The sequence below is a fragment of the Chlorocebus sabaeus genome, chromosome 21 (assembly GCF_047675955.1).
Source record: "Chlorocebus sabaeus isolate Y175 chromosome 21, mChlSab1.0.hap1, whole genome shotgun sequence".
NCBI classification, from domain to species: Eukaryota; Metazoa; Chordata; class Mammalia; order Primates; family Cercopithecidae; genus Chlorocebus; species Chlorocebus sabaeus.
Genome location: NC_132924.1, coordinates 76,492,259 through 76,515,880, shown reverse-complemented (window position 1 = coordinate 76,515,880; position 23,622 = coordinate 76,492,259). Strand labels below are relative to the sequence as shown.

Genomic DNA, 23,622 nt, shown 5'->3' with positions numbered 1-23,622 from the left:
CATTTTTCTTTCCTTCCTTTCTTCCTAGAGTCACTCATTATCCAACAAATATCTAATGAGTTCCCCCTATGCCCCTGACTTCATGTAGGTTACATTCTTATGAAGAAGGGAAGGGAGACAGAAAATAAAGAAGTAAACCATCATGTAGGTTAGATAGTGTTAAGTGCTATGGAGAAAAATACAGCTCATAAAAACATGAGACTGTCTGGGAGTACAGCATCCTGGCCAGTGCAAAGGCCCTGAGGCAGACATGTGCTTGGCATGTTCATAAAACAGCAAGGAGGCCATGTGCGGTGGCTCATGTCCATAATCCCAGCAATTTTGGGAGGCCAAGGTGGGCAGATTGCTTGAAGCCAGGAGTTTGAGACCAGCCTGACCAACAAGGTGAAATCCCATCTCAACTAAAAACACAAAAATTAGCTGGGCGTGGTTGCACATGCCTGTAATCCCAGCTACTCGGGAGGTTGAGGTGCCAGAATCACTTGAGCATAGGAAGCAGATGTTGCAGTGAGCTGTGATTGCACCACTGCACTCCACCCTGGGCAACAGAGCAAGACTCTGTCTCAAAACGAACAAACAAACAGTAACAGACAGCAAGGAAGTCCCTGTGGCTGGAGCAGAGTGACAAAGTGGGAAGGCAAAGAAAATGACCCCAGCAAGGAAAGGAGCAGTGGACAAGAGTTTGAGAGGGTGCTAAAGATCATACAGGACCCATTTTCAGTGGGATACTTGTAAAGTGATGTGAAGACTGAAACAGCAGCAGCCTGTGTTCTCTTTCTTCCTTGTTATACCTCCTGGATAGTCCCCCCAGCTTTCCTTTCCTCTCCAAATTAGTCTCTTCCCATTCCTCCCCTTGTGCTTCCTTTCCCCGAAGGCTGGCTGCAGAGAGGGCTTTGGTTTCCCTTTCTCCTTGTTGCCCTGAAGATAAGCCTGCCCCTCCTGTTCTAAGAAATGTGCTGCTAGTTGCTAAATAATAAAAACTGTCAGGTAGCACCCAAACCAATAGTCATGAAAGAAATCTTAATAAACTTATGCAAAATGTATTCCTTGTTTACACTACAGACCAGACACAAAGTGGTTGTGTTGCTGTTGAGCTGAGTTGAGCCTGTGTGTTTTGTTGGGTCTGCACATTGTTTCACAAAAATGTGGATTGGTTTCCAACATTTAAAAATTGAGAAATGTTTTATTAAAATGTATTTTCAAGTTTTCATTCCAAATTGATGTCCTTTATGAAGTTCTAGAATAGGCAAAACTGATCTATGGTGATAGAAATCGGAACTGTAGTTGCCGACATGTCAGAGATTGACTGGGTAGGGACACGAGGGAAATTTCTAGATAATGAAAGATTCTGTTTCTAGTAGTCTGAAATGCACCGTAAACTCATTAAACCATATACTGATCTGTATAGTTCACTATGTGTACATGAAATCTCAATATAGCTGGGCTCGGTGACTCACACGTGTAATCCCAGCACTTTGGGAGGCTGAAGTGGGTGGATCGCTTGAAGTCAGGAGTTCAAGACCAGCCAGGCCAACACGGTGAAATCCTGTCTCTACTAAAATTACGAAAATTAACAGGGTGTGGTGGCACATGCCTGTAATCCCAGCTACTTGCAAGGCTGAGGGAGAATTGCTTGAACCTGGGAGGCAGAGGTTGCAGTGAGTCGAGAGTGAGACTCCATCTCAAAAAAAAAAAAAAAAAAAGAAAATTTTTTAAAAATTATAACTAATATTTTAACTGACAAATTATAATTGTATACATTTATGGGTACAATGTGATGTTTTGATATATGTATCCAATGGAGAATTATTAAATCAAGCTAACATATCCACCAACTTGCTTACTTACCTGGTTTTTATAAGATATTTGAAATTTACTCTTAGTTATTTTAAAATATATAGTTGACCCTTGGTCTCCACAGGTTCTGCAGATAGAGAGGGCCAACTAGGGACTTGAACATCTGCAGATTCTCATATCCATGTGGGGTCCTGGCACCACTCTCCTGTGGATATAGAGGGCTGAAATCACGGTTATGATTTCTATCCCCATAGATTAGTTTTGCCTATTCTAGAACTTCATATAGAACATGAGTTTGGAAGGAGAACTTGAAACTACATTTTAATAAAAACTTTCTCAATTTTTAAATGTTGGAAACCAATGCAAATGTTCATGAAGCAACGTGCAGACTCAGCAAAACACACAGTCCCCCTGCTGTGCAATCGCTCTCAAAACCTCTTCTTGTCTGTCTGAAACTTTGTACCCTTTGATTAACAATTCCCCACTCCTTCCCTCCCACCCCTCACCTAGTCTCTGGTCAACACCATTCTACTCTCTACTTCGGTGAGTTTTTTAGATTCTACATGTGAGATGATGTGGTATTTGTCTTTCTGTACCTGGCTTTTTTCATGTAGCATGATATCCTCTAGATTCATCTGTGTTACCAGAAATGATATGATTTCCTTCTTTTTAAAGGCTGAATCATATTTCACTGTGTCTATATACCACATTTTCTTTATTCATTCATCCACTGACGAACACTTAAATTGATTCCATGTCTTGGCTATTGTGAATAACGCTGTAATGAACATGGGAATACAGATATCCCTTTGACATATTGATTTCAACTCCTTTGGATATATACCCAGAAGTGGGATTGTTGGATCATGTGGTAGTTCTATTTTCAGTTTTCTGAGGAACTGTGATACCATTTTCCATAATGGTTGTACTAATATACACTCCCACCAACAGTATATAGGAGTTCCCTTTTCTCTGCATGCTCACCAACACTTGCTATCATTCATCTTTTTGATGAAGGCGATTCTAACAGGTGAGGTTATGTATCATTGTGATTTTAAAGTGCATTTCCCTAAATATTGGTAATGCTGGACATTTTTTCGTGTACCTCTTGGCCATTTCTGTGTCTTTTGAGAAATGTCTATTCTGGTCCTTTGCCCACTTTTAATTGTGTTATTTGTTTTCTTGCTATCACATTATTTGAGTTCCTTGTATATTTTACATATTAAGCACTTGTCAGATGTGTCGTTTGCAAATATTTACTCCCATTCTGTGGGTTGTCTCCTCATTTTGTTGTTTCCTTTGCTGTGCAGAACCTTAGTTTGATGCCATCCCATATGTCTGTTTTTGCTTTTGTTGCCTGTGCCTTTGGAGTCATATCCAGAAAATAATTGCCTAGACCAGCATCATGGAGCTTTCCCCCATTTTCTTTTAGTAGATTTATAGTTTTAGGTCTTAACATTTAAGTCTTTAATCCATTTTGAGTTGGTTTTTGCATATAGTATGAGAAAAGGGTCCAATCTCATTCTTCTGCATGTGGATAGCCAGTTTTCCCAACACCATTTATTGAAGAGACTGTCCAAAGGAAAGTTTTAAATGGAAGCCCTACGCAACATTCAGCAATACCTGGATAGCAGCTGACCACTTCGGGGTTGGCACATGCTTTCTAGATTGGCTCAGACACCTTGTCCACTTCTGTCATTTTCATTACCTACCTCCTTGTAGGTGGTATTGGTTTGTGATTCGTTTGGTAGATGCTTAGCAGTTTGGGTTTTAACTATCAGTGGGGAGCAAACCTGAAGGAGCCTGATATGTTTAATTGGTAGTTTAGAAAATAGTACCTGCCTCCTAGGGTTGTATGTGAAGCATGTAACAAAATCATAAGCCCAACAGCTTAAATCAGTCCAGAAACTCGCCTGTTCCCCTTTCACTTAATGCTGGTCATAAATCTCAGGATTCTCAGGGGTCTCTGGACCTAACTTGCACTTTCATCTCAAATGCCAAGGGTCTCGTGTATTTGCAGGCTTCTTTCCTGAGACGGTAACAAAAAATATCTTACCTATTATTCCTATTATCAACACTTAACACGTACGTTTATAATGTGTGTTGCTAAAATAATAGTGCCTACTATGGAAATTTTAGAAAATACAGATAAGCAAAAAGAAAATAAAATTACTCATAATTCTACCATCAAACATAACCTCTATTTACCATGTTATGGTAAATACTTTCAAAACTTTCTCCATACACCTATTGATTTTATATTAAAATGTGTTTGATAAATTTTAGCATACAAACGCCCAGTTTACAAAATGATCAATAATAACAAGTCAAATGTTAAAGATGACAGGCCATGCATAAGTACTTGCTTACTCCCTATCCTAGAACTCCATTTAAATGACTGTAAAAGATACAAAGGGGGAAGAACTCTGAAGATAATGGGATACGAAAATGTTTGGAAGCAAATTACTGATTAAACAGAACCAAGAATTTGTGCAAAAAGGACCACCCTCAGAGTGCAGGTGATCCCCTAGAAAGAACCCCCCTATATGAAGTTAGCAGCAATGGAGAGCATGCATGAGCAACAAGATTAATGGAAAGTCTTCATGGACTAGTTATAGTGAAGTAGGGCTTCTCTAGAGTATTGGCACCATAGAGTCAATCTTTTCTCTTTCTGATATTTAGAAGAGGGTGTGCCCTGGCTAGATGGCTAGCTCTTACCTCTTCACCCCAAAGTATAACTAGCCATCAGCAAAGCCCACTCCAGTACACAAAGGCTGTTAATGTTCATTTCGTTCAGGGAAGAGTCCTATCCTGAAGACACTTACATATGTGACAGTGGAAGAAAGTGGCACAAATCAACCAGAAAAACACATGAAATCCTTAATTTATAAAGAAAGTATATAACCAAGAATAACCTGATATATGAAGGAGCATGAAAAAGAAACATCAAGATAAATGATTACTATTGCCAGAGGAGAGATCATTCAGGGAAAAGAAAATCGCCTTTTTTAAAAATCTGAGCACTCTTAACGTGATTAGAGTTGTTTCCGTACAACAAAAGCAGGATGTTATTCAGAAAGAGCAATCAGAAAATAAACAAAAAAGATGTTGAACATTTTTTAAAATAACTAAAATAAAAATAATTTATTAAAAGGCTAATAATGGAAATTCTTCCAGGTCCAAGTGCAGTGGTGTTTACAACTAATTGATCACAACCAGTTACTGATTTCTTTATTCCTTCTCCAATCCCACTGCTTCACTTGACTAGCCTAAAAAGTAATAATTTTAAAATCTCCTGGAATGGGTCGGGTACAGTGGCTTACTCCTGTAATCCCAGCACTTTGGGAGGCTGAGGTGGGCAGATCACGAGGTCGGGGGTTCGAGACCAGCCTGGCCAAAACGGTGAAACCCTGTCTCTACTAAAAATACAAAAATTAGCTGGGCGTGTTGGCATGCACCTGTAGTCCCAGCTACTCGGAAGGCTAAGGCAGGAGAATCGCTTGAACCCAGGAGGCAGAGGTTGCAGTGAGCCGAGATCGTGCCACTGCACTTCAGCCTGGGTGACAGCATGAGACTTTGTCTCAAAAAAATAAATAAAAATAAATACATAAATCTCTTGGAATGCACAACCAAATGTTGAAGAAAGAAAGAATATGCTAGAAAAGAGGAGAGATAGAAGGAATCCAGTAAGAAAATCTTTGTTTTCTGAAATAGAAAACAAACAAAATAAAAGGGAAGAAATTGACAATTAAACGCTAGGAAAAAAAATTCCTGTAGTTGAGGAAAAGTGTGAGGTTAAATGGCCCATCAAATGAATGAGAAAACATGTATGTTCTCACTCATAGGTGGGAATTGAACAACGAGAACACTTGGACACAGGAAGGGGAGCATCACATACCGGGACCTGTTGTCGAGTGTGGGGACAGGGAAGGGATAGCATTAGGAGATATACCTAATGTAAATGCCCAAGTTAATGGGTGCAAAACACCAACATGGCACATGTATACATATGTAACAAACCTGCACTTTGTGCACATGTACCCTAGAACATAAAGTATAATAAAAAAGAGGAAAAAAAGAAAAGAAAAAACATGCAGAGATACAATTGTTGAAAAATTTCAAAGTCAGGAATACACAGAGATTCCTAAAACTTTCTGAAAGGAAAAATAAAGTCGCTTAAGGCATCTCATGAGGAAACTGGATTTTAATAGAGCAATGGCTTTAAATTTGTAAGGAAAAATGATTTCGAACTTAGAATCCTGTTGTCAGTAACTTATCAAGTGTGAGGGTGAAATGAAGACATTTTCAGACGTTCAAAGACTCAGGCCGTTTACTTCTGAGTACCTTTTCTAAAGCAGTTGCCCGAGGATGTGCTCCAGCAAAATGAGGGTATAAAGCAAGGAGGAGGAAGATGTGGAATTAGAAAGAGTGGAGCTAATCCACAATTCCAATGAAATAAATTGTAGGTTGACAGACGTTCACCAGGCTTAGAAAAAAATTAATACAAATTAGGGCAGATAGTGAGCTCAAGAAGAATGACTTTAAGAAGAATTAAGTAAATTTCCTTTTATAGATAGAAGTAGCAATGAACAATATTTGCATAGTTGTAGAAATAATAGGAATTCGGCCGGGCGTGGTGGCTCACGCCTGTAATCCCAGCACTTTGGGAGGCCGAGGTGGGCGGATCACGAGGTCAGGAGATCAAGACCATCCTGGCTAACATGGTGAAACCCTGTCTCTACTAAAGATACAAAAAATTAGCCAGGCATGGTGGCGGGCACCTGTAGGCCCAGCCACGCGGGAGGCTGAGACAGGAGAATGGCGTGAACCTGGGAAGTGGAGTTTGCAGTGAGCCAGGATCGCACCACTGCATTCCAGCCTGGGCGACAGAGCAAAACTCCATCTCAGAGAGAAAAAAAAAAAGAAATAATAGGAATTCTTCCTGGTCCAAGTACAGTGGTATTTACAACTAATTGATCACAACCAGTTACTGATTTCTTTGTTCCTTCTACTTTCCCACTGCTTTACTTGACTAGCCTAAAAAAATGATGATGAGGATGAGGATGAGGATGATGTTGGGACTTCTAGCAACATAGAGGACAAAGCTGACTCATTCAGATCTTCCTCTAGGACAAACACACACAAAAAAAGGATAAAACACAACAAATGTTCAAATAACCTTGAAATAAAGACTGTCAGAAAGATGCAGAGAAAAATGTTTAAAAAAGAACAATAATAATAAGAAATCTCATATGCAGCCCAAACCGTAGGAGTTTTTCTGTGGGATATAGACCCTGGAGTGTTGAATGATGAGGTTGTACCATTCAAACCTTGAAAGAAAATTTGGCTTCAGGCCCACAGGAGACCAGGACCATGGAACTGAAACACTGGATAAGCCTGGAGCTCTAAAGACCTGTGTAGTCCATTAATAGAGTATTAGGCAAAGTCTAACCACTACTTAGGGAAACAAGGAAGTCTTGCAGGCCTTGAGTGAAAGTTAAAAAAAGAAAGTCACCCTTGAACAGTCAGAACCCTGGGCCAGTGCCTCATTCAGAAATTGGGTTCAAAATTATACTTCCTCTATGGTTCAGAAGCCTCAAACCATATTAAACAAACACTAACAGTAGTGAAAAGGTCCAGGACCCACTAAAACTGCCAGAACCCTGGCAGAGTAGACATGAAAGCTTCTAAAGATACGTCACAACTTAGGTGTACATGGAACATCCACAGAACCACTCCTCCCCTTCCACAATTAAATATGGCCTCACAATTTTAAAAACCTACGAATCACTGCAAGGGAGCGTCAGCAAACAGAACAAGCAGAAGAATCAGATCCCCAAGAATTTAAAACAATGGAAATAGATGAACAAGATCACAAGTGTGTTAAAAATTATTAAAAGAATAAAGAGAATTGAAAACAAAAGGAAAAATGGAACACTATGAAATTAGAACAAGCCAATTTCAAAAAGTATAGAAATGAAAAATATAGACACTAAATTTTTTAAAAAACTTAATGTCCTACTTAACGTATTAGAGCCAAAAGTAGATTATTAAACTGGAAGCTAAATCTGAGAAGACTATCTATAATCAACCCAATGAGATAAAAAGCTGGAAAATGTAAGAGATTAAAGCACACAATGACATGAGAAGCTCCAACAAATGTCTAATAGAAATTCCAGAAGGAGAGAGAAAAGGGAGAATAAATTGGTATATATTGGTTTTATAGGTAAAGGAATTAAAAATAGTAATATAATTTAGCAAAAATATAAGTGAGTAAGGAGACTTAAATGTTAATATTTCAGCTGGGTGTAGTGGTTCACGCCTGTAATCCCGGCACTTTGGGAGGCCAAAGTGGGTGGATCACTTGAGCTCAGGAGTTTGAGACCAGCCTAGGCAACATGGTGAAACCCTGTCTCTACAAAAAATACAAAAATTAGACGGGTGTGGTGGCATGCACCTGTAGTCTTAGCTACTCAAGAGGTTGAGACACGACAATCTATTGAACCCAGGAAGCGGAAGTTGCAGTGAACCGAGTTCATACCACTGCACTCCAGCCTGGGTGACAGAGCCAGACCCTGTCTCAAAAAAAAAATTAATTTTTCATGGTAAGCATTCGTGAATAATGTCTAAACTTGATAAGTAAAAAGAACAGCCATATGATTTTATTACTTAGAGCAGTAGTTCTCGATTCCAGAAAAGATTGGGAAATGTATCCTGTGGATGGAGAATGCTACTAGCATTTAATGTCAAGAACAGAGATGCTAAATGCACAGAACAATCCCACACAAATCCCACCTGAAATACCAGTTTCCCTTTCTGAGAATTGCTGATTTAGAGTTAATAATAAACTCACCAGAAGAATTAATATCAAAAATGATTCTAAGAAAATGGTGGCTGGCTACAGTGGCTCACACCTGTAATCCTAGCACTTTGGGAAGCCAAGGTGGGAGGATCACTGAAGCCCATGAGTTCAAGATCGGCCTGGGCACCATAATGAGACCCTTTCTCTATGAAGAAAAATTTAAAAACTAGCCAGCTGTGGTGGCACATGCTTGTGATCCCAGTTACTCAAGAGGCTGAGGCAAGAGAACAGCTCGAGTGCAGGAGGTTGAGGCTGCAGTGAACCATGATCACACCACAGCACTCCAGCCTGGGTGACAGAGTGAGACCTGTCTCAGAAAAAAAAGAAGAAAGAAAGAGAGAGAGAGAGAGAGAGAGAGAAGAAAGAAAGAGAGAAAGAAAATGGTTGCTTCAGGAAATAGAACTCGAGTTGGGAAGAATGGGATGGAAAACTATTGTTTTTCATTATTAGTTCTTTCATCATAATACTTGCAGTTTTATCATGTATATATTATTTTGGCTAAAGGTTATTATTTTAGAAAAAGAAATAACTAGTCAACCAGTAGATTCTCCTTTCATTTTTGCTTAAACTAGAGAACTTTTTTCTATTAAAGTATCTGTCGTTCAAACCTAAGCACCACTTTGAATTACTGAGCTTTTTACCTCAAAGAAAATTCTAAGGGCATATCTTGTGAGCATTAAAGATCTTTCAAGCGTTTCTAGCTGGAAAATAAATCTTGCTATTTATTAACTTACAGAGTCACAGCAAATTAGTGCTGGAAGGGATTCAACTTATTTAGTGGTATGGAATAATTTCTCCATGGCAGAGTGATTTTGAGCAGTTTTATATAGGCCAAAGGAGGACTGGGATACAGTCAAATAGCAAGAGCCCATGGCTGCAAATTGGAACCTGCATCCTGCCTTTCATGGACTTTAAAGATCTAATCCTACTTGACCTCTCCAGTTTTATTTCCTGTAACCACCCAAAGCATGATTTCTACCAGTACCTTTGGTATTCCATGAACATGTCCTATTAGCATTTACCTTTTCACATCTCTGTGCAAAATCACATGCCTGCCTTTTTGTCTTCTATTCATTATTTGAGAGCCACTTCAAATTTAGTATCCTCTCCAAAGCCATCCTCTGGAACAGCAGGCAGAAGCCAGGACCTGTGGTCACCCTACTTAGATCAAGTAACTCGCCAGATGTCCCACTATAGTGACAGAACCAGGACTTGAATTGAGGTCTATGTGATTCCACAGCCTGTACTCCCGGCTGCCATTTACAGATAAGGAAATTAGGATACAGAAAGCTTGTATATCTTGCAAAAAAACATGCAGCTCTAAAGTGCCAGTTCTGGCTGGGTGCATTGGCTCATGCCTGTAATCCCAGCACTTTGGGAGGCCAAGGCAGGCGGCTTACCTGAGGTCAGGAGTTTGAGACCAGCCTGGCCAACATGGTGAAACTCCGTCTCTACTTAAAAAAATTAGCCAGGTATGGTGGCACACGCCTGTAGTTCAGCTACTTGAGAGGCTGAGGCAGGAGAATCGCTTGAATACGGGAGGCAAAGGTTGCAGTGAGCTGAGATTGCACCATTGCACTTTAGCCTGGGCTACAAAAGGGAAAATCCATTTCAAAAAAAACAAAAAAGTGCCAGTTCCAGCCTTCAAACACAATCCTCCTGAACCCTAAGCTATGCATAAGGTGTTGCCTCTATGGATATTAACGTGTAAGAGCCCTTTGGTAGAGGAATTTAAGGGGAGATAAGTAATGTTTTTGCCATTGAAAATAATGGCAAAAACCACAATCACTTTTGCACCAACCTAATATAAAAGAAGAGGGAAAGTATGGGCACAGCACAAGGCTACATGCTATGGCAACCTTGGCCCCTGCCACTCACTCAAGATCATTCAGCCAACAAATGTCTGGGAGACAGCTGCATGCCAGGCTGTGTACTTGATGCTCAGAAAGAACAGTCCTGCCCTCATCGAGCTTACAGTCTACATTCAAAACCAGCTTGCATAGGTCTTAGGGCCTTTTGCTCTTTCTACATATTGAGCCACTATAATTAATCAATGATAGTTAATAAGGGAAAACAGATAGGTAATATATTCTGGTTATGCTAACAGTCCAAAAAGTAATAACAATAGAAAACAGCTTTTTCAAATTCCTTTTAGGAAAGGCTGATACAGTCATAAGTGAAAATGTGTTTTTTCTGGGTTCTAATTCATGAGACTTTTGCTATTTGCTGTGTACATTATAGAAAAGTTCACATCCTGTTGCTCAGGGCAGTGTTGAAAAAATTCATAATAAAATTTATTTTTGTTGTTTATATTGAGGCCCATAGAGAAATCATGTGAAAGATATAGTAAGCTTGGGCATGTGCTTGCATATTTGGGATTAAAAAGTTAATATATGCATTATTAAAGTTATAAATGTGTAAATTATGTTCAGTAGATGGATGAATGTCCTTACTCTCTTCTGATACCTCCAGTTCACAGAGAAAAATACTATTTCAAAACTTAAAAGCATTACTTTACTGATGATGGCTCTTAGTTTCAGACAACTGAATCCATTCTAGCTAGTTTAAGCACCAAGAGATTTAATTGGCATTTTAAAACTTGCCAAATACTGTTCCCAGAATGTTGTCACTGGAAACGTTTAAAGATAAGGAAACATAGAAGCAGAGAATAGTACAGTTGTTTCCAGGGACTGGGAGGAGAGAAAAATGGGGAGAAATTAATCAAAGGAAATCAAGTTAAAATTATGCAAGATGAAGAAATCCTAGAGATCTACTGTACAGCATAGTACCTGCAGTTGACCACCCACTACTGTATACTTTAAAATGCACTAACAGGCCAGGCACAGTGGTTTACACCTGTAATCCAGTGCTTTGGGAGACCAAGGCAGACGGATCGTTTGAGGTCAAGAGTTCGAGACCAGCCTGGCCAACATGGTGAAACCCCATCTTTAGTAAAAATATTATACAAAAATCAGCCTGGCATAATGGCATACAGCTGTAGTCCCAGCTACTCAGGAGACTGAGGCAGGAGAATCACTTGAACCTGGGAGGTGGAGGTTGCAGTAAGCCAAGATGGTGCCACTGCACTACATACCTGCAACAGAGCAGGTCTCTGTTTCAGAAATTTTTTTTTAAAATTCTGATAGTAGATCTTGTGTTCTTATCACAAAATAATAATAATACATAAAGAGAAAAGCAAACTTTTGGAGGTGATGGATATTTTTATGGCATACATTCTTCCAAACTCATCAATTTGTATACACTAAGTATATACAGCTTTTTGTATGTCAGTCATATCTCAATAAAGTGGTTTAAAAGTTAATAAAGATGAGGAAACTAAGACTCAGAGGCAAATTATTTTTGTATGTTAATTCAGCAAGCATTTTTCAGCCCCAAGTACCAATCACTGTACAGAAATTAGTAGTATTGCGTTTCTCCTTTCATGAGGCTCACAATCTATTTTCCCAATAGGTTGTGCATCAGTCTCACTCCATGAGCTTCAAAAAAATACAGATTCTAGAATTACTAAATTAGAATCTCTAGAGGGGGCCAGGCATAGTGGCTCATGCCTGTAATCCCAGCACTTTGGGAGGCTGAGGTGGGCAGATGACCTGAGGTCAAGAGTTCAAAACCAGCTTGGCCAATATGGTGAAACCCCATCTCTACTAAATATACAGAAATTACCCGGCCATGGTGGTGGGTGCCTGTAATCCCAGCTACTTGGGAAGCTGAGGCAGGAGAATCGTTTGAACCCAGGAGGCAGAGGTTGCAGTGAGCCGAGATAGTACCACTGCACTCCAGCCTGGGCGACTGAGCAAGACTCCGTCTCAAAAAAAAAAAAAAAAAAAAAAAAAAAACTATGATGAAAAATGTTCTACTTTACCTTAAAATTCCTCCCTTCATAGCTGTGGGGAAATGGACCTTGAAGCTCTAGATCAGTTTGCTTTGCTATCATTAGTATTTTGTGTTTGAGGACCTGCCAGAAGATGTGTCCATTTAGGTGATCTTAGTAAGTGACTTTTCTCATGTAAGGATTTGTGTACTTTTACAATTTGGTGATTTATAATTTCAATCAGCACACTGGAAACTCTTTATCTGTCATATAAGAGTCTGGTTATTTGATCTCCTAGTGTTGGTTCCTTGGTTACTTTGCCTCTCTGCCTCTGATAAGATGGTTATTGATAGCCTTCGAGGCTTTAATTATTTAATCGTTGTTGATGCAAATAAAAATTCACCCAAAAGGAGAGCCTTTCGTTATATCTTCTTCTCCTTTCCTTTTCCAGTTGAAACGTCCTTGAACTACCAACCAGCTTTCTCAAAAAGGACATAGATTATAGCTAGGGTGCCAGTATCTCAAAAATATTTGAGAAGTCATCTCTTCTCCATGTCTCTTCCTAACCTACAGAGAGTTAAGGTTGCCAGATTTAGCAAAGAAAAATACAAGATACCCAGTTAAAGTTGAGACAAAGAATATTTTTAATGTAATTATATCCCATGCAATATTTGAGACATACTTATACTAAAAGTTTATTTCTTGATTATCTAACATGCAAATTTAACTAAGCCTCCTACTCTGGCCACCCTACAGATAGTGCATATCTTAATGCTTTAGAAAATCCATCTAATGTTTTGAGATCTCAATTTGTTTGAGATTTGCCCCTAATTGAAACCCACAAGGAAATGGTTGTGACAGTTAAGACTGCATTTGCCCGAAGTATAGTGGATGTTACACGGCCCACCTCCACACAACTCTCTTTTGTTGTGAAAATATAAGCATAGAAACAAGACTTTGCTTGAGAAACCTAAGCCAAATAGTACTCTTTTGTAATTTGTATTAAATATTTTGCAGACACACATAAGTAAAGATAGTGCTACGATGCATTGTGCAGAATTTATTTACACCCTATTTAGTTTTTTTTCTTTTTGTTTGTTTGGACGGTGGTCACATGGATGGGTGGGTGAGGGTGTTTGTTTTGCCATCTCCTGAGTCAGTGGTTTTGAGCCTTAGCTGTACAATAGAATGACCTGAGAGCTTCTTAAGCTCTCAATCCGTGTCTGCTTTGCAGACCAATTAAACCAGAATCCCTGGAAGTAGAGTCAGGCATCAGTATTTAAAACTGCCCAGGTGACTCCAATGTGCAGCCATGGCTGAGAACCAATGCCCTAAATGAAAATGGCAAATTTGAAAAAGCTCTTTTTACCGCTAAGTTACGTCCTTATTTTAATCCTCTTCCAAACTCATTTCACGTACTTTTCAGTCAGCATATTATGGCAATTACATTTATTATTTTGTATTATATCTTCTATATATGTATTATATCTTCTATAAAGCTTACGTTAAAAATGATTTCATGTGGCTTTAATCATGTCACTGATTCAGTATTAGTTTCTTCAACATCTATAATTGGCTTTCATTTTCAAATATTTCTTTGTGATTTTTCTTACGTATTTTTCATATGTATTTCTCTCTCTCAGATTCTAAGCCAGTGGTTCTCAACTTGAACTGCTTATTAGAACCATCGTAGGATGCCATAAAGAAATGCCCAAGCCTGCCTCCTGGAGGCCATGCTATAATTGGTCGGGTATGGAGCCTAAGCATTAGTGTTTTGTAAAAGTACCTGAGGAAGTTCTGGGTTTAGCCAGAGTTGAAAGTCAGTGTTTTCAATATGTCAAGTACCTATCTAGCTGATCAACTGCATGTCCTGGGGAACTTTTAATACATAAATATAATTGCTCTGCTTAGTGAAATAGAAGAAATTTTGAGGTTCTGGGAGAAGGAGAAATAAGGGAGTGGTAAGTGACCACCCTCTTGTCTTTATACTCTCAGATTCACGGGTATCATGAGGAATTCCTGATGTTGGGGATAGCCAAAACACTCTCAAGACTAAAGATAGAGATGCCTCCTATTTTAAGTGTTTGCTATGCTTCAGTTAAACCATTCTGTTGCCCTGAAATCTCCAGAAAAGGTTGCCACATACATGGATGGGTAAGGGACACATGCTTACACCCACACGTGTGTAATTGTTTGGGCCTCACCCAATGGAAATCCTAACTGTGTAGGTTCAGGGTAAGGCCCTGAACCCAGTAATTCAAGCCCTCCCCAGACCACTGTGATGATTGGCCACATTTGGTCACCACTGCCTTGTAGGTGATAAAACATCCCTAGACATGATCATCATAATTCAGCCAATCGACAGCTGAGCAAACTCCTGTGGGGTAACAGGAAAATCAATGGTAAAACTGAGTTTCTGCAGCAGGAGAAAAACCAGAGTCTGATTCTTATTAAACCTTCCTCAGGTCTACCTGTTCCTTTTCTCTTCGAGTGGCCACATGAAGGAAGAAATTACCTTTCTGAACTAGGACAAAAGAAGACTAAGAAGATGATGCCTACAAAGAATAATAATAAAAGTTTAAAGCAGACATAATCTATAAGATGAAAGATTAGACAGGAAGCATGGCATGCATTATCAATAATCATAACATACCCATTCAAAGATTTCATTCACCCCCCAGTTACTTAGCACCTGCTAGGATACAAGTGCTGAGATAGGTCCTGGGAATTCAGAGTATGATATTGTCTCAAGGAATTTACAGTCTAGAAGAGTAGATTAATGATTCTATTAGAATAGAAGAATGGAAGAGTATACAAAGTAACATGCATAGGCCCATTTCATAAAGGATTGTAAGTGAGGGGAGACTTCACAGAGAAGCAGAAGACAGAACAAGGGTTTGGAAGATAGAATGATTAGGCTGTGGGGAAAATGGAAGGAGTGAAGGGAAAGAAACAACATCTCTTATTAGAATGAATTGAAACTCTAGATGGGCACAGAGGCGTAAAGCAGCATGGTATGCTGCCTGGATGACAAATGATTTTATAATGATGTCATGTAATGATCTGGAGGAGTTAGGGCAGGTGGAAGCCAGTGGTAGGGTTTGTGATGTGTCAGACTCCACTCATACATCATCCCAGTCATTCTTGTATTTTGATGAGTTCCTAGAGTGGCCCTAAAGAGCTGGATGAGAGGTGGCCAACCCACCTTGCTAGTCTGAAACAAAAAAACGTATAATCTTTATTTCTCGGGTTCTGCAATATTCTCTTTCTCCAGATTTACCATTTCTTAGTTCATATGAGCTGCTATAACAGAATGCTACAGACAGAAATTTCGAAACAATAGAAATTTATTTCTCACAGTTCTGGAGTCTGGGAAGTCCAGGAACAAGGCACCAGCTGGTAAGGGCCAGGTGTCTCTGCTTCCAAGATGTTGTCTTATTGCATCATCCTCTGGAGAGGAGGAACGCTGTATCCTCATATGGCAGAAGGGACAGAAGGGATGAAAGGGGGTGAACTCCCTCTGCTAAGTCTTTTTATAACTTAATCCCATTCGTGAGGGTTCTGGAGCCCACATAATCAATCAGTTCCTAAGGACCACACCTCATAATACTGTTGTATTGGGGGTTAAGTTTCAACTTGAATTTGAAAGAGACAAAAACAGTCAAACCGTAACATTTTAATATCACCCTTAATGGTACTTGGTTGCATTTGCTGCCATAATTTCTTTTTTTTTTATAGGCTCTTGAATTTTCAACCTCTTTCAACATAGGTATTTATTTTGCATAATATTTTGTGGTAGATCATACACAACCCTGATTTCAATTTGTTTTGTTTTGTTTGAGATGGAGTTTCACTCTCATCACCCAGGCTAGAGTGCAATGGTGCAATCTCAGCTCATTGCAACCTCTGCCTCCCAGGTTCAAGTGATTTTCCTGTCTCGGCCTCTCAGGTATCTGGGATTACAGGCACGCGCCACCACTCTCAGCTAATTTTTTTTTTTTTTTTTCTTTTCAGTAGAGGCAGGTTTTCTCCATGTTGGCCAGGCTGGTCTTGAACTCCTGACCTCAGGTGATCCACCCACCTCGGCCTCCCAAAGTGCTGGGATTACAGGTGTGAGCTACTATGCCCAGCCTTGATTTAAATTTGAATGTGATTTTATTTTGATGAAAACCTGAGTTTTCACTGTGAAGGAGTTGTATTGACCAACATTAATAGCCCTCACAATTCCACAGTCACCACACAAGCACTTAACCATGCATTCACGTTAACCTCTGCCTGCTCTGCCATTAACTTCCTTCAGTTGGGAACACTGGCTTTAGTTGTGCTTTTAATATTTTATTATGAGGTATGTAGTTCGAATGTACAGACAAGTACAAACAATCATGTAACAAGCACCAGTTTACTTACTAAACAGCATAATAAAATCTTCATATTTTGCTGTCTTTGTGCCAGTTCTTTTTTACAAACTAAAACATTGCAGGTACAGTTAGTAGAAGCCCTCTACTATCCCTTCTTAGTCTCATTTCCCTCTCTTTAGAGGTAACACCAACCTGATCTCAGTGTTTATTGTTGTCAAGAGTAGTTTTATACTTTTACTACAAATATATGTAATAACATATACTATTATTTTATGTTTTTAAACTTTAAATAATTGAATCCTCTCAGTATTCATCTGTGCCTTACATTTTTGTTGAAAATTGTCTCTGAGATTTGTTGATGACACATATAGATGTAGTGTGTTTCTTTTAATTACTATATAGAATTAAATTTATGAATATACCAAAATGTATTTTTTACTGCATATAAGTAGACATTTAGTTTTTTCCAATGTTTCACTGTTATAAGGCTGCAGAAAACATTCTTGTACACATCTCCATATGCACAAATATGTTGTATTTTTATTCTTTAATCATTTCTTTTACTCATATAAGTAGTATCACTATGTAGCAATGAAAAAACTATCAGTCATTCTAATAATCAAAAACATGACAATGTAATCAACTTCAAAACAATATTAGAATAGTGTGCTGATGTTTTAACTTATTGCCTTTCACAAAGGTCACCAGCAACTTCCCTCAAACAGACATATAAGCCTCAGTCCTGAACCATAGAATAATTTAAAGAGTAATCAACTGTAAATATAGAATTGGAAGGGAAGCTAATATAACTTTAAGAAACATTGAGTCAATTTAAGGACTGATCGTACACTTTTTTTTCTGTTTCCTTGACATATAGCTGGTCAAAATTGACCTGATTTGCAATTCCTCTTATATGGACCTAGAGGCAACTGACTGTAGTATTTAGCCATTGCACTTAATATGAGCTTTTGTTAAAAGTACACACATTAACCATTTATTGCCCTGGGAGGGAATAAGTCACGTTTATTTTTTTAATTGATTTTGATTTCATTAATTACTGCCTCCTATATACAGATCAATCCATTAGGTCCTCTGGGTGTCTAAAGAAAGCCTCAGAAGAGCTTGGAACACCACAAAGAAGAGATGCTTAGGAAAAGTCATCAGTAGGATTTTGGCATGTAAAATGGATTTTTTCTTTTTTCCCCTAGTAACACTCAGGAAATGCTTGTCTCCTGCTATTAATGAATGATTTCAGAGTACTATGGATCATGCTGAAGAAAATGAAATCCTTGCAGCAACCCAGAGGTACTATGTGGAAAGGCCTATCTTTAGTCATCCGGTCCTCCAGGAAAGACTACACACTAAGGACAAGGTTCCAGATTCCATTGCGGATAAGCTGAAACAGGCATTCACGTATGTTGCATTTTAACCTGTTTCTGTTATTGTATCATTTGGTTATGAGAGGCGCAAGGTCAAATGTGTAAAGAAAATCTGTTTGGTGAAGTGGAGAAAAAAATGAATGCTAAGCCATCATGGTTTGCAAAGCTGTTCACGAGGTTCAGTCAGTGTTAGATATCTGTACACAGGCTTCATCATGAATTTCACTATATTTATTGAATTCCTACTACGCCTTTTGTCTGTATAAATGTTAACATAACCAGCACACTTTCTAATTCTCCACCCACCTTCAAAATACCTTTTGTGTCCCAGGAATATTCCAGCCACTCTCTTTTTTTCCCCACCCCTGACTCCTACCCTGTCTGGCAACATCCTGAATCACCAATTGGAAATTTTTCCAGATTGCTCCTGGGAATAAGGAATGGAAAATGCTTTGGTTTGAATTCTACAGAGATGTTTCTCATTTATAACTTTATCTCTGTCATTGTCCTTTCAGATGTACTCCTAAAAAAATAAGAAATATCATTTATATGTTCCTACCCATAACTAAATGGCTGCCAGCATACAAATTCAAGGAATATGTGTTGGGTGACTTGGTCTCAGGCATAAGCACAGGGGTGCTTCAGCTTCCTCAAGGTTAGTAGATCTTTCTTTCCCCCCTTGCTGTCCTCAAACAAATGCTTGACCTTCTGTTTATTTCATCATGATTACAAATTCATAATTTTTATCATATCTTTCTAGTAACCTTTACCTGTCTAAAGGTTCTCTTCAGAAACAGGTAATCCTTAAACCTGTAATCTCAGCACTTTGGAAGGCCAAGGTGGGAGGATCACTTGAGACTGGGAGTTGGAGACCAGCCTGGGCAACAAAGTGAGACACTGTCTCTACCTTTGAAAAAACAAACAAAAACAAAAAACACAGCTGGGCATGCCTGTAGTCTCAGCTACTTGAGAGGCTGACATAGGAAGATCATTTGAGCCCTGAAGTTCAAGGCTGTGAGGAGCTCTGATCATACTACTTCACTCCAGCCTGGGAGACTGAGACCCTGTCTCCAAAAAAAAGCTCCAGAGATATTAATAGTAGAAAATGGTGAGACTGTTTTGCAGATCAGTACATTGGTTGGGCATTATCTTGCCACTTGCTAAGTCAGTCACTCAAGAAACATTTTGTTGTTGTGGTTGTTGTGAAGATTTGTGGCTTCTGAGTCCATATTCTAATTACAAGGGACCATGATATGCTAAATTCCTGTAGTATATTGCAGCAACTCTGTGATTTTATATGTCATATAAGAACTTAAGAAAATATTCATTAACTTATTCATTAATTTATTCATGTATTCTAAATAGTACATGTTTATTAGGCACCTACCTGGCTCACTGTCCTCATGGAGCTCACTAACCATCCAATCAAGGCATGAGATGCTAAGCAGAAAAAAGCACATTGAAAAATTTTAATTACAATGATAAGCACAATGAAGGAAAAGATAAGGTATTGTGAAATAAACATAGTGGATCTAGGACTGGCTGTGGTGGCTCACGCCTGTAATCCCAGCACTTTGGAAGGCTGAGGTGGGTGGATCACCTGAGGTAAGGAGTTCAAGATCAGTCTGGCCAACATGGTGAAACCCCATCTATACTAAAAATATAAAAATTAGCTGCGCATGGTGACATGTGCCTATAGTCTCAGCTACTCAGGAGGCTGAGGCAGGAGAATTGCTTGAACCTGGGAGGTAGAGGTTGCAGTAAGCTGAGATCGTGCTACTGTACTCCAGCCTGCGCAACAGAGCAAGACTCCATTGGAAAAAAAAAAAAAGAATAGTGGATCCAGGAAATGAGGTTTGAGCTGAGACCTGACTCAGGTCAAGAATAAGAGAAAATGCATTTCAGGCAGAAGGAATAGCATGTGTGAAGGCACTGAGCAGGAAAAGAATTGGGTGTGGGACAAAGAATGAATGGAAAAGCATTGTTCTAGGAATGTGAGGGAGCAGGGGGTAGTGGCAGGTGAGGTGGGCACAGGCAGGCCTGCAGAGTATTCTTAGGCCATTTTTGGGTTTCATTCTGAGTGCAGTGAAAAGCTATCAGCATTACTTTTTATTTAGGTTTTCTGTGTGCGTAAGTCTTCTCACACTGCTAATAAAAACATACCTGAGACTTGGCAATTTATAAAGAAAAAGAGGTTTAATGAACTCACAGTTCCATGTGGCTGGGGAAGCCTCACAATCGTGGCAGAGGGCAAATGAGCAAAGTCACATCTTACATGGTGGCAGGCAAGAGAGAGCTTGTGTAGGGAACTGCCCTTTATAAAATCATCAGGTCTCGTGAGACTTACTATCATGAGAACGGCATGGGAAAGGCCCACCCCCATGATTCAGTTACCTCCCACTGGGTCCCTCTCACAACACATGGGAATTATGGGAGCTACAATTCAAGAAGAGATTTGGGTAGGGACACGGCCAAACTATATCGCTCTGTAAGAGGTCACTGAAGACTGCCGTGGGGGGGAATGGATTTGGGTAGTGGGAGGGGCACCAGAATGGATGTGAGGAGACCAGGTAGAGGTGACAGCAGCTCATGGAAGGCAAAGGTGATAATGGCTTGAACACCTCTAGGTCAGCTGGCCAAAAATCAATTCCCTTGTAGCCAGTTTCCAAAAAATTGTCAAAAAAAAAATCACTTCCCCTAATGAGCAATTGGCTTTGTTTTTAATTTTCCAAGTGACTGATTTACCATATTTATTAAATCTATTATACAAAATCTTGCAGATTTGGGACAGATTCCCACAATCATTTTGGTGCCATCACCCCAAGAATAGATAAAGGGACAGATTCAAAGGCAGAGGCAAGGGCAGGGTGAGAAGCAGATAAGGGCTCGGTATCCAAAACAGGAAGCAGAAGTCAAACTGACATTCAGTCAAGCTGGACTGACGGAGCTGCAGGAATGTCTGCCGGCAACCACGCAAGCTCACACTCGAAGAACTCCTCGGGATTCTGCCTAGTTGAATTTTCACCGTCATTCTGCAAACTTATCTTCAACCAGCTGACCTTCTTCCATCTTGAACTAGAATGGTGGCTGTAAGAATGGAAAGAATTAGAAAGACATATATTTTGTAGATGAGATCAGCAAAACTGGCTGTTGGATTAACTTACAAAGAAGGAGGAGGACGTGTCAACAATAACTTTAAGACAACTGGGCTTATGGGTTGGATGTGTGGGGATGGTGAAGAAGAGGGATGGTCAAGAATGACTTCCAGGTTGTGGTTTCAAACGCCTGAGGGATGGAGGTGTCAATTGCAGACATAATAAAGATGACAGGACTGGGTATGGTGGCTCATGCCTGTAATCCCAACACTGGGAGGCCTAGGTGGGTGGATAACCTGAGGTCAGGGGTTCAAGACTGACCAACATGGTGAAACCCCATCTCTACTAAAAATACAAAATAAGTCAGGCATAGTGGCACACACCTGTAGTCCCAGCTACTTGGGAGGCTGAGGCAGGAGAATCGCTTGAACCTGGGAGACGGAGGTTGCAGTGAGCTGAGATCGTGCCAGTGCACTCCAGCCTGGGTGTCAAGGGCAAAATTCTATCTCAAAACATAAAAAATAATAAAAAAGATGACAGGAATAGGATTGAAGAATAAGTCTGATTATGTTAAATTTGAGATGCTTGTGAGATAGACAAGTAGATATTTCATGTTTGTATTTAATATATGATGAGCCCAAAAGAGATGTAGGGGCTAGAGGTATCAACTGTGGAATCTTTGACCTATAGAAAGCATTTAAACCATGGCAATAGACCGCAGCACCTAGGGAGAGAATGTGGAGTGAAAAGAGAAGGGAGCTAAGATCAAGCTCTGTCCAACATTAAAGACCAAATACAGAAGGAGGAAACAGCAGAAGAAATAGAAAAGTATCTGGAAAGGAAAACTAGGAGTGTATATTATTACAGAAAGGAAGAAATTATTTCAAATCAGGGAATGACTCAGTAGGTGGAACACTGCTGAGAGACACAGATCATCCCACAATCAAATTTGCATTGGAAAGGTATTTTTCTGCTCATTATTAATGAAGATAGATAAGTATGAAAAACAATATAGCAAAGATAGAGATCTAAAAGGAAGTAAATACATTTCTTGTGATTGATAAATAATTTAAATTACCAAAAAAATTTTGTGTTAAGCATGTCAGAGTGAAAGTATGCTCTTGTCTCTAATTGTCTTTAAAATTCCTCTAAAATGACCATGAAAGGGGAAATGGTATAAACTAGGAAGGAGGAAGAACATGAGAGAGGAGACCCAGTGGAATAGGAGAAATGTATATATAGCAAGCAGATGGACAAGTGGCAGCTGAATCATTAGAGTAGAGAAGCTTAGATGTAGGTACGTACACTACAAAACACTGGGAAATCGGAGGCTCCAAGTATTGTGAAAGCTGTAAGTCAGGCAGAAGGCTAAAAGCAAGGGAACTGGTTCAAAATCTTTGCAATCAGTAACATCAGTACACTCAGGTCCCCACACCTACATGATGCAATGGATGGTAGGATAAAAATACCAAGAGATGTCAGGAAAGTTAACTAAAAGTCTGCACACTGAACTGTGAGTCAACAAAGGCTGTTCCCTTGCTCTACTTTGTTTGCTTCAAAGTGCCTGCAAAAAATCTTATAGCCCAAAGCAGATGGTGACCTATAAAAGACCCATAGTGACAAATGGAGGTCCCCCAGTAAAGATGCTGGCTGGCCACCCAGTTGTCCCACAATAAGGCCCATCAGTAAACAGAGAGCCAATACACATGAAGCTTCAAGAAAGAGACCAAATCATTCAAAAAAGAATTCATAAGGAACAGAACAGGGCAAAATAAAAAACTTTATAGTATCCTAACAAAAACACATTGAGTCTCTGAAACAAAAACAGGATGCTATTTTGAAAAGAGTATTCAGAGAACAAGAAAGAGCTCATAGAAATTAAAAATGTGATAGCTGGAATAAATATTTAGTCAGGGTTGGAAGACAGCAGAGGAAATCTCCTGGAAGTAGAAGAAAAAGACAGTAAGAGAAAACATAAGAAGACCAGAGGATCAAGCCTGATGTCCCATCATACATCTAATAGGACTTCCAGAAAGAAAGAAGAGAGTAAACAGAAGGAAGAAATGATCAAAGAGTGATCCCCAGGGCTGAAATACATGTGTTTTCAGACTGAGAGGAATCATAAAATACCCAGCAGAATAAATGAAAAATAAAACAAAGCACACCATAGTAAAATATAGAATACCAGGAATCAATAGAGGATCTCAAACTAGAAAGAAAAAAAGTCACATAATGAAAAGCTGAAAAAGTAAACATAATGGAAAATTAAGTTTGCATCTAAAATGGATAAATTGAAAAA

General features: G+C 39.3%; 1 protein-coding gene across 5 annotated transcripts in view; it reads left to right on the top strand.

The window, feature by feature from the left end:
• Nucleotides 1-23,622, top strand: part of SLC26A5 (solute carrier family 26 member 5) — a 70,967-nt gene that overhangs the window by 3,419 nt on the left and 43,926 nt on the right. For all 5 annotated transcript variants that reach the window (XR_012090396.1, XM_007982476.3, XM_007982475.3 and 2 more), the window contains exons 2-3: nt 18,058-18,262; nt 18,744-18,883. Coding sequence is in view for 4 of the 5 variants with exons in the window: in XM_007982476.3 (XP_007980667.1) it covers nt 18,111-18,262; nt 18,744-18,883 (292 nt within the window). In the remaining variant the exon portion in view is untranslated. The remainder of the gene's footprint in view (nt 1-18,057; nt 18,263-18,743; nt 18,884-23,622) is intronic.